Source organism: Xiphophorus hellerii, chromosome 20 (genome assembly GCF_003331165.1).
Source record: "Xiphophorus hellerii strain 12219 chromosome 20, Xiphophorus_hellerii-4.1, whole genome shotgun sequence".
In the NCBI taxonomy this organism is placed as follows: Eukaryota; Metazoa; Chordata; class Actinopteri; order Cyprinodontiformes; family Poeciliidae; genus Xiphophorus; species Xiphophorus hellerii.
The window spans coordinates 26,948,363-26,959,819 of NC_045691.1; the positions used below are offsets into that span (position 1 = coordinate 26,948,363).

The 11,457-nt window shown below is 41.1% G+C and overlaps 1 protein-coding gene across 4 annotated transcripts in view; it reads right to left on the reverse strand.

Moving 5' to 3' along the window:
- Positions 1–74: 74 nt before the first annotated feature.
- The window catches only part of sfmbt1 (Scm like with four mbt domains 1), a 25,774-nt gene continuing 14,391 nt past the window's right edge, over positions 75–11,457 (reverse strand). The window contains exons 7-21 of one of the 4 annotated variants that reach the window (XM_032548768.1): positions 11,246–11,343; positions 11,011–11,112; positions 10,476–10,635; positions 10,299–10,381; positions 7,913–8,039; positions 6,621–6,734; positions 6,441–6,480; positions 6,294–6,361; positions 6,055–6,194; positions 5,115–5,224; positions 4,548–4,723; positions 3,235–3,413; positions 2,928–3,152; positions 1,629–1,757; positions 75–1,490 (exon numbers count right to left, since the gene is read on the reverse strand). In XM_032548768.1, the coding sequence (XP_032404659.1) occupies positions 1,350–1,490; positions 1,629–1,757; positions 2,928–3,152; positions 3,235–3,413; positions 4,548–4,723; positions 5,115–5,224; positions 6,055–6,194; positions 6,294–6,361; positions 6,441–6,480; positions 6,621–6,734; positions 7,913–8,039; positions 10,299–10,381; positions 10,476–10,635; positions 11,011–11,112; positions 11,246–11,343 (1,892 nt within the window). In that variant the 3' untranslated portion in view covers positions 75–1,349. Of the gene's footprint in view, positions 1,491–1,628; positions 1,758–2,927; positions 3,153–3,234; positions 3,414–4,547; positions 4,724–5,114; positions 5,225–6,054; positions 6,195–6,293; positions 6,365–6,440; positions 6,484–6,620; positions 6,735–7,912; positions 8,040–10,298; positions 10,382–10,475; positions 10,636–11,010; positions 11,113–11,245; positions 11,344–11,457 lie in introns of all 4 variants that reach the window. The other 3 variants (XM_032548765.1, XM_032548767.1, XM_032548764.1) reach the window with 3 other exon arrangements.

Sequence of the window (11,457 nt, forward strand, 5' to 3'; positions counted from 1 at the left end):
CTTAACTGCTTCAAACAAAGGTCTTGCCAAAACCGCAAAAGCCCAAACGGCAAAGAAGTGAAATGACCACAGACTACCCGGGCTCATCGATCTTTATTGCAGTACTTCATTTTTTTACACAACACGCAAGTTTGTTCTGCTTTTCTGAGAACAGAGGAACCTACAAGCAAATTAAAGAATGGAGGGCATAAAGTGAAGTGTATACAAATTTAAACTACACAAAATGGCGAATTACAGAAGCATTTTCTGGTGACCGTCGTATTGTAGAGCTGCCAATTGTTTGCTAAAAAAAAACTCTGATATGACAAGCTGCACCTACTTCCGAAACAAAATTATATTCCCCTCTTGTGAAGGCTGGAGGCCTGTTCTGTGCAAATATTCGGTATACTTTTGGACATTTACACATTGCTTACGCAGAATTCTTTTGTCCAAATCACCCTGTTTACTAAAAGATTGGAATATGTACACTATGTACAAACATGCACTGGGGTTACATCGCCATTCAGTGCCTTGTTTCGCTTGTGCTTGCATTGCAGGACCCTCGGAGCAAACCGATCGACCGACTGTGTGGGAAGAACAAATCTGTTCTGCGTAGGAACAAAACCACCAATATTTTAACAATTTCATTATAAAAAAATAACTCATTATTTTCACCTTGAATGTCGTGTTTGGCTGTTAATCGGAAAGCCCGCACTTTGAAAGTGTTGCATCTTTTACTTACTTCAAAGAGATTTCAATGCATTTTATTTTCCTTTGGAGTACCACCTGTAATCTCTCCGTTTAAAGATGTTTTGAGAAAGAAGTTTTTTTTTTTTAATGGCTAACTCTTAAGCCTGTTGTATGCACAAAGAATATCGAACATTTTTATCAAAGAAGTCTTTGTAAGAAGAAGCAATCTCACCATAAAAACCAAGGATGGAACCAAAACAGTCAGAAAGCAGAAGGTCAAGATAAAAAATGCAAAATGGCTGCTTGGAGCTTGGCAGCAGGCCCTTGATAACTAATTGTCTAACTCCAACATCATTTTACGCTCCTCCGACTCAAAGCCTCTTTGCGTCATTAATGTGTCTCGCATTCTCTTCTTGAGTGTGTGAAATGTTTTGTTTCCCTCTTCGCTCTTCATGTCAGAAAATATCACTTTCTCACTTCGTAAGATCCAAGCTCATCTGAAAGAATGTGATTTATGCAACCCCCCCCCCAAAAAAAGTCCAGTGTAAAAAAACAAAATAACAAAACATGACAAAGTGAAATTAAAAAAAAATCTATTTTAAATAAAACTTCTTCCACATTTTTACAGGATTAATTCATAGAACAGGAAGCAGCCATGTCCCGTTAACTTTCCCCGTGGACTACGTGGCGAACTGCTGATAAAATGCCAGCTTGACTCTCTCGATGTGGTGGCACAGCTTTATGGCCGGTCCCAGCTTCAGGTCCATGCACTCCTGCACCGTCGGGAGGTTCAGCAGCAGGAGGGCCTGGCCGTCGATCTCCTGCAGACACACATTTTCCACACGAGATGAAACTTCTGCGTCGTTTCTGATATCGCCTCTCTGAAGCTAAAATCCGACGTGAAGGCAATCGAAATGACTGCTACGGGCAACACGCGTTTCCCCACTTTTGTTTTATACCTGATCCAAGAAAATCCTCGCGAGAGGCGCGCAGTCAGTGGTCCGGATGAAGCGCACCACATCAGACACGCTCCACTCCAGCGGGCTCGTGTCCAGACACAGCTTCTGAGGAAGCTCGACCTTTGATGTCTGGAGAAACACAGGTACGGCGAGTCAGGTCGAGATCTCGCACGACTGAAAAACGGCATCGGACATACACACTTTCTACATGAAATAGTCAAACTAGTTATCTGGAAACCTTTGAAAACATGCCTTTCAAGTGGTAACTAGAGGTTGTTTTGTTTTGCTAACTTTAAAGTATGTGGGATACTGAAATAATGTTAATTTTTCTGAAAAAAGAAATGTACAAATGACTCCACATCATCCTCGATGCACCGTCCCTGTTGTGAAACAGGGTGGTGGCTGCATCATGCTCTGGGAATGCTCCAATTCAGCACAGACAGGTCCATAAACTCCACACTTTTCAGATTTTAATTTGTAAAAAAAAAAAAAAAAAAAGAAGCATGAAAGTTATTCAATATTATGTTCCCACTTCAGAATTATTCTCCATGTTGTTTAGTTCTATAGTGAACCCTCGCTATAACGCGGTTCACCTTTCACCTCCTCGCTGCTTTGTGAATTTTTTTGTGCAGTTTTTTTTCACAGTGCATTGTGTTCTGCGTCCTGATTGGCTAAACAGTCTCCGCGCTTCTTCTCTATATACCGTAACGTGCCAATAACGTTACGGTATTTAAATATACGTAATACAGCTTGGCAAATTTTGGCAAATATTTTTGCCCAGAAGAAAAAAAGAGCAACAACAACTACCGATAACTATGTTCTTCTTTCGAAAAAAACACACCTGCACTACAGGCTTCAGGAGAGAAAGCCACTAGAGAGCGGAGTCGGGCCGCAGCGTCACAGTCAGAGGAACAGTGAAATACGAGTCACAATTTCTCCTGCTGTACTTCGTATCGATGATTATTTTACTGTAGTTATTTGTAAGAAAGCCTTCTATTTGTTTAAAAAATGCTTGGGCCTGAAAACAGGTTTTGTTCTTTGGTTCAATGTAAAGTATTTAATTATGCTGTACAATAATTGTAAAAAATAAAGGTAACTACTTCACGGATTTCGCCTATCACGGGTTCTCTTCGGAACGCAACCCCCGCGAAAAACGAGGGTTCACTGTATCTCCTAAAATTCCAGCGTAGACACAGAAATGTCTTGTTTGTAACTTGGTGAGATCGCCACCCGTGTTTTCAACTTTTCAGATAACTTAGTACTGAAAGTAGACACATTTTTTATTTTTATTCTCATCACCTTCGGTGAAGGAGGATGGTTTTCGTCATCGGAGAAGGAAGGCGAGCGGGGTTTCCGCCGTCTCCGTAAGGGCCTGGATGTCGGTGGCGGGGAGGGCGACGGCGTGGCGGGCTGAGATTTCTCGACCGACTGCTCAGAGTCATCTTGGAGGTCATCCTGCATCTCAGAGCCGGTGTCCTCGCTCAGGGAGTCATCTTCATCCAAGTCTTCCTCTTCTCCACTGCCCTGTGGGCCGAGATGAGCACAAGTGTGTCGGGACAAGCGTGTAATTATTCCCAGAACTGATGAAAACGCTCGCGTCCTTTACCTGTGGGGAGCCAGCAGGCGTGTTGTCCACCGACGCTGAGGAGCGCCTCTTCTTGTGGACGAAGAGCTGCTTCCTCCTCTTCCTCCTGCGGCCCCTCCTCTTTACTCCACCCTCCAAGTTGGTGTGACCCCCAGGTGGGCGGCCGACACGTTTGCTCTTCTTCTTCCCGCAGTAATATGCTGGTGAGAAGACAACATGGCAGCTCTGAAATGTTGCATTCTACATTGAGCGTGAAATGAATATATTACTGGGAGGGACGCAAATAAACATCATTCTATGACTTCTATTATTCCCCAAGGGAGCCAACAAACATTTGGGAAATCTGAAAGATATGCAAATTGATTGCATCAGCTTGTTCTCGCCAAAGCTGTGAGGCAGCTGCAGTTCATTTTGAGACATGTGACTCCAAACAAAGCTGTTCTGTACAAGCAGTGCAGCATATTACTGAAAACATCTTTCAAGTGTGGATACAAGGATAAAAAATGTGCATGCTCGCCATTTTTCAAGATGGCCGCATTTTTTAATCCTTTTAAACCAACTGTTGTCATAAAATGCTAAAAGTTTTCATGACTTGGATGAAGTCTCACACTAATCGACGACTGGAAGGAGATGGAGATGTGCGACAGACTAAGAGGCAGTCATCTTCATGGTTAGCGTTAGCTTTCACAAATGTTTCAAACGTGTTTAGCGATTTAGCATTAGCAGAGCTAAGATTCTTGCTTAGTGGTAGTTAGAGAACCTAGGGTTTTGGTTAGTTCAAGTTCAAGAGAACATATCTGATTTCTACGGATTATAATATTTAGGCTACGATTTGACACCAAACACATTCATTGGTGATTCTAGTGCAAAAAATATTTTTTTTATTGTCAGGCATGTTGGAAAAAAATAAATAAGTAAATAAAAAATAGAATTAGTAAATATGATTTACTAATCAGTTGAGTAAATCAACTGATTTACTCAGACTCAACTGAGTGATTTGACACCGAAAGATTCATTTGTGATAAATATTGGCAAATTTTCTTTGACAGCCGTATCGGCGGCCATCTTGAATTTTTCAGTGGCTAATATTTTTTTGAGTTTTTTCAAAAAAAGGCAGCCTGCGAGAACATCTGTGCCGAGTTAGGTCCTTGTATCCACATATGAAAGATTTTGCTGAAATATTCAACTATCTGCTGCATAAATGTAAACAAAACTAATTCAGACATTTCTGCCTGTTTTTTTCCCAACTTTTCAAATAAGCGTCTCTAAAGCTCTGTAAAAGTGTTAAAATGTAAATATTTTGAGATAAACCCTTTATGGTTATAAACACGTACTGTATTTGGTCTTGGTGAGGACAGAGCAGTTCTCTGAACAGTGCTCCAGAACCATGCGAGGTCCAAACAGGTTGGGGCAGCACTCCAGCTTGATGCAGGTCTTCCTGCAGAAGTCTGCCACACGATCGGCTGTGCGGACGATTTCCACGGTGGCCCGGTAGCTCTTCCCTTTGTACCTTATACGTAAAGAAAAATACTGGTAAAGAGACAAAACAGTGGTATTTCTTCCACAAATACAAAGATTGTATTGGTAAGGGGGAGGAGACTTCTTACTAAACAACAAATGAAGTGTGTCAGACCCTTTTTCAGACTTCTGCTTCGATTGAACCTGGTCAAAGTAAGCTACCTAGACGGGCAAGGTCACGCTAAAGTCCCCTAGGAGCGATTGGCGCAATAACTTCACAGAAGGAGCCTGAGCAGCAGCTCTATTGTGCTGAAAACACTTGTACTTGTGCTTAATCCACCGCACGCCTTCAAACAGGCCAGCTGCGAACCCTTGTGCAATTTTAGGAAGTTTTCCGAGGAGCCGAATACGTCGAGCTGAGATTAAAGAGCGTTTCTTCTCACTTGGCTTTGAGTGTCTCTCCGTGGCCTTGCCAGCGGCTCTCCTGATCCAGCTGCAGCTCCCTCAGCACACGGCTCGGCTTGTAAGCGGAGTTTATCAGCAGGGTCAGCACCTAGATACAAAAGGAAACGGTTGGAGCACTTCAGATTCGCAGTATCTCAAAAGACCAATGTGTCGACTCATGATTGTTATCAACAAGTCTTGTTGTTTGTGTGCCACCGACAGCCGCTCGACATTTCATGACAGAAATATTCCTTGACTTTAGCCAAACAGTTGTACAAGACGAATGCTAGCTGAAGCATCCCAAATGAAAGGGACAGAACTGGCCTTCTGCTTTCTAGCATTTACAGTGTTAAGCATTTCTGCAAAGCATGCTTAACATCTACTAATCCACCTCCCACACAGACATCATTAGCTGTATCAGAAAACATTTTAGCAGGCGTCGGATGGGTGCTCGGCTCTCGCGTGTCGAGAAGGCGGTTGTGTTTCCCTTTTTCTCTCAAAAAGCGCTACAAAAACGGCAACTCAAGCAGCCGAGAAGTTCATTTCAGAGCACTTTCTTTGTCAAAAGCTGTGTGTCAAGTGGTGAGAGGCAACAGTTTTTTTGGGGGTTTTTTTCTTTTCTGAACAAAAATAAAATCTAATTTCGGAAAAGCAGGTTGTTTTGATGTGGGGTGAACTCTTGGTAGCAACTTTAATTTAATTAGAAATTCTAAATAATACGCTTGGCTGTACTGACCACATCGATCAATGTTGATGGACGCCAACACAAAGCAGAGTCGTGAAGTGGGATTTTTAAAAAATGCCACATAAAACACTAATAAAAATATGACGGACTTTGTAGGTTTTAGGTGTCAAATTGTGAGAGAAGCTACAAACACTTTTATGAGGCACTTTGTCTTTTATTTTGTGTGTTACTTTAGGCTAGACTGCGTGGCTCACCTCTTTAAGAACAAGGACGCAGTTCCCCGGACCAATAAACTGAGGCAGCTCTGAGATGCGACCTTTGTTGAGGTACGGCCCGGAGAAGCAGCGATGGTTGAAATAGATCTTCGGACAGCAGTATTTACCGTTGCCCTGTCCTGTTCGCCGAGATCGCAGGTTAGTGACAAAACAACCACAGGCCACAGCCAGCCAGTCACTAAACCACAACATAGTTGGAAATCCTAAGACGTACTCACCCCCCGTCTCAGACTGACTGGCGATCTGCTGCTTGATGGCGTCAGGAGATGAAGACTTAGGGGGAGTCCTGCTGCAAAGCAGCAAAAACTCAGCAAGAAGTTGACCCACCAATCAATAATACACCTGTGCTTCACTCTGATACTCACTGCTTCTCTGGCTGCACCACGGCAATTTTTCTTTCTTTCTCTACTAAAAAGAAAATCCAGTAAAAACAAACAAAATGTTATTCAGCGGTCAGGACGAGTAAAAGTGGGCAGCAAGTCAGTGTTTTAACGTCAGTTGTTTAGTGACCAGGAGGATCCACTGTGACGGCCGATGTTGTTTACCTGAGGGCTTGATGGGGTAGACCAGCGGGTAGCCGTTGGTCTCACACCAGCTGACGGGGAAAATGTCGAGCGAGTCCACGTGAACAATCAGCTCTGGCATCGGCTGCTTCAGACCTACAAGCCACGAGCAGCGATGTTAGCGAGTCACTTCCTGCGACAAAGTTTGCCGTGGTAACAAAACTGAAAGGTCAGGTCTTAGAATCCTAAAACGTTGTCCTTCACCGGGATCAGTCGGAAGTGATTTATTGCACCGAAAACATTTTCACATCGGGATACTTTTTTAAATTTTTGGTAACTAAAACAAGAGTTTGACTGTTGAAACATCAATAAAAGATTTTTTAATTGATTATCAGGAAGGGTATAAAATATTCTCGAGATGCTACTTTTAACAAAAATGTAAATATAATACATGAGGTGGTCTTTTGAGGAAAGCCTGCCTCATTTCATATCACCTTCTTGGTCGAATGAATATAATTTAAAATCTAAATCTGCCAGAGGGGTATGAATAATTCTGGACTTAACCAAAGTTTGATCAAAACTCTAAAAAGCTAATTCAGATTAGTTTTCCAATTAAACAGGTCTATTCTGTGTTTTTTTATGAATTGTTTTTATTTTATTTAGAAACTTGTACCATTCCTAAAGTACCTTTTATAAGACGTCAGGGAAAGTTCTGCAGTGAACAATAAACTGTTTGAGTTTATTCAGCGTAGGAAGAGAAATCTGTTTAATCTGGTTGCATCTGGCTGCTACCCAACCATAATGCAGAAATCCATGGACCGTTTTCAGTAAAAAATAAAATAAGACAAAATGTGGGGAGCTCCAAAAAAACCAAACAAAAGGCTTTAAAAGGATTTCTGAATAATGCATAACATTTGGTTTCTTAACTGATTCTTCTTGGTATTTTTGATTTTTTCCTCACTGATTTTTTGAGGTTGTTATTTTTCTTGCTGAAAGAAATATTCACATTTGTGGAACTAACAAGGATTTTCAATATTTAATTAATCAAATATTCAGTTTTAACTTTAATAGTACAGTGTTTATTAACTTAAACCGGTTGGCTTTTAGTCAAAAGAATAATGTTACATCGAAGTAAAAGTGCCTTTTTTTTTCTCTTCTATGTTGAGTTATTTCAGGAGAATTAAATAATTAAAAACATTTAAATTCAAATTTTATTCATTGTTTTGTTTTCTAGTCTAACGTGCAGCATTGTTTATGCTAAAAGAAAAAAAAAAACCCAAATCTTTATTTACCTTCCTCGAACAAACTGAACAGTCCCCCCCCACCCATCTCACCTTCCAGGCTGAGCCAAAGGTATTGCCCTTTGACCCTGGTGACAGTCGCCACGTGAATGTTCTCGGGTGACAGTGGGTTGACGGCCTCTAGTTTCATGGCCTCTTTGAAGCTGTGTTCACCCTGCTCCTGTAAAGACCAGAGTAACAGAACAACTGGGGTTTAGCAGCTGACGCTGTAAAAACAAAACGACGGCGATGAAAATCAGATTTTTATCGCCGCCGTTTCTTTACGCTGCCGGTCGCATGGATACGACCTCATTATCTCCGTTTTGTCCTTTCTGAACGTTTGTGAGGGAAGACAAAAGTTGGACAGCAAAACATTTTTACAGCAGATTTGTAAGCAGCCCGGATAAAGATGTGAAAAAACAAAAAAAAACAAAAACAAAGATTTAAAATAAATCCATATTTACTGAAGCAGCGTCACTGGTGGCAAAATGCTTGGTACGCGCAATCGTTTTGGCTTTATTAGTCATCTTAATAAACAAAAGTTGAATGCAACAGAGGCTTCCTGTGTAAATATAATGTGCGAAAAGGAACATTTCTTCTCACCAAGTCTCCATAACAACAATTAGATGCATAACAAGCAGTTGTTATGCAGGGCATCACAAATGTAGAGTTTGGCAACAAACTTTGTGGAAGTGAACTGAAACAGAAAAGCCCCTGTTCACGCCATCAAATATGGCGGCTGATCTGTTATGCTGCAGGAAGGTTCCTCTTCCCAAAGCTCTTGGAGTCTTGTAAAATCAGTGAAAAACATTTTAAATACAAATATGGTTCACGTTACCAAACTAATGATGTATCGTCATTGGTCGGTTAACAGGAAAATGGTCTGAAACATTTGGGCCAAATAAACACTCAAAGTCCTGCACAAATTTATTTTCTGAAAAGAGCCATTTTACAACAGAATTTATTCAAGATTTCCAATGCGGCTGAGCGATATTATGGCTTCAAAATGAAATCTCAGACTGATTTACTACTAGATCTGATTGTTTATGATTTCCTTCCCCCTCGCCTTCTTTTCTAAAAAGTGTTTTTTATTTCAATAATTCTTTTTGCGAGTTGTGTGACAGAGTATTAGGGCCAGTCTATAAGAATTTGTGTTTAATTAGGAGAATATATTGATGATATTAGCAGAATAAAGACACAATTTCACCAGAAGAGTGTCTTAAAATTGGAAGAAGAAAAAAGTTATTTTATTGACAAAAAAGATTAGACAAATTAATACTTTGCTATTTTTTGTGTAGGAGTTTTTCTAAAATTAGATTAGGACACCATTGCCCTAATCTTGGAAATATTAAGACTTTATTCTCATATTATTATCACTGTATTCTTCTAACATTGGCTTTATTTTCATTAAAAAAAAACAACCTTTGCCTGATTCTTACATATTGTCAGAGTTGACCTGAATTCAAAGTCCAAATAAAAAGACGCTGTAAAACAAGATGGCCGCCCTGGGCATGCAGACTCTCTTTACTACGGAAACCCAAGGATGGAAAAAAAAAAAATCAAAAAATGTAATCTTCAAGAATGTGATTAATCGCTAAACGTTTCCAACAGAACAAGTCTAGACCTTGTTCTGTTGGATTAAACAAGCCATAGAGCCTTGAGCTACCAATCTAATAAACCGTTTACAATTCTCCTCTGTTGTCTTTGCCAAACATTGGGAACATTTTATGTAATATGCAAACAGCTTGTTTCCATTTGAATCTCAATGTTGCATCTCAACATTTATTTCTTTTTATAGAAAGCTTTTCTTGTTTTCAATGCTGATTAACAGAAGGAGTGCCAGTAAATGTCACAGCTAAGATTTGATCAAAGCTAAGATTTGATTTTTGTTAGTTTTTAACAGCAAAAAAATTCTACTTAGGAAAAACAACCAGTTCATTATATGGCTTTTTAATTATCTGTACCAGGTTTCTTCACACGTCTGCAGTAGATAAACCAAACTACAACAGTATGTGGAACGGTGTTTCATATGTAATTACCAACAGGCAGCACTGGACTCTGCATCAACTCCATCTTTATGTAAAAGTATTGACACCCCGACTGGTGAAACTGCAGCTGCAAACTTTAAAAAGGGCATGCTGTTGGGGTTTTTTAAAATCTGTGTCCAGTACATACATTTACTTAAATTCAAATACAATAATCTTTTCACCTCATTTGGTCATAATGATGAACAGAACTCAGCTCCAGCTGTTTTGAAGGATTTCATTTGCACACGCCCACTTAATCTTTTTAGGCCACATTTAGCACAGCCTTAACAAGACAGAAATAAACCCTTCACATACAAAAAAATAATAGAACATCACTCCACTTAATCGCCATCTTTAGGTCAGTGGGAAGCACAGATTTTACACGATGGGTCGCAAGACGGAAAACGACTCACAACGGGGAAGCAATGCTGAGGAGCGGCCTCGGCCTCGCACTGCTTCAGGTAGTCGGCCCAGTCAAAGTCAGAACCCTGGAAACCTGTTTGTGGGCAAGGAGAGACAAAGACAAGGAGGCAGGTGAGTTGAGCTGAGAGACAAAGGGAGGATCTAGAGTGAGACGGTTAAGAGCAGACCTGGCGGGGGGCTGAGGGGCAGCCCGTTCTTCAGACTCCACTGTGCTGGGAATATCCCCGGACTGTCTCTGTGACAGAGGAAGGATCGTCCCGCGGCCTCCGACTCCTCTATTCCACAAAGGTCATCCATCGTCACCAGGAAGTACTTCTCATCAAACACCTGGTGAACAAAGAAGGACATGGAAAGTGTGTAAACTTATGAAACTTCAACCAAAAACTGCCCGTGTGTGTTTGCATCTGGTTAATCTTTGGTTAAAACGAGCTTGTTCTTCATTCGGTGAAGTTACTCTTAGTGGGCAGAGTGCCCAGAAATTTTATTCAGGTGAGAGTAGTGATACTTCACAATAAAGTTACTCAAGTAAATGTAACTGAGTAAATGTAACTAGTTACTACCCGCCTCTGGTACCAACCAATGAACATTATGTGGACGACTGGAATTATGAATATAAATATATGTAGGTAATAATAAAGGCAATAATAAACACAAACATCAGCGAGGACCTTGCTGCACAAGAGAAATGAGAGCCGCTGTTACCTTGGTGACAGTCGCAGGCCTGATGGAAATCGGTGCAGCCGGGTCAACAGCTTCTAGTTTCATCCCGTCTTTAAAACAATGATCTGCGACAGCGGGCTGATCCTGAACGAGACACCCAAAACACGCACTCCGCGTGAGTCCGTTTCAGAAGCTCGCATTCGAAGATGTGATCAAATTATCACTGCTGGACAAACAGATGCGTTTCGGTAAAAGCACACGGCGGCGCTGGCGTTACCTTAGCGAGCTCTGCCGTCAAAGCTTTGTCCGCGGGAAGGTCGCTAATCCTCTGCCTCACCTCTTCCCACTCCTCCTCGGTTCGCAGCGCCAGCAGCTCTGAAGTAAATAAATCCACAACAATCAGCTGCTGAAGTATAAAGTACAGGTATTGTTGCTTAATTATAAAAAAAAGGGTATTGTTGTATTGTGGTAATTAAACTTCCAGCGCTG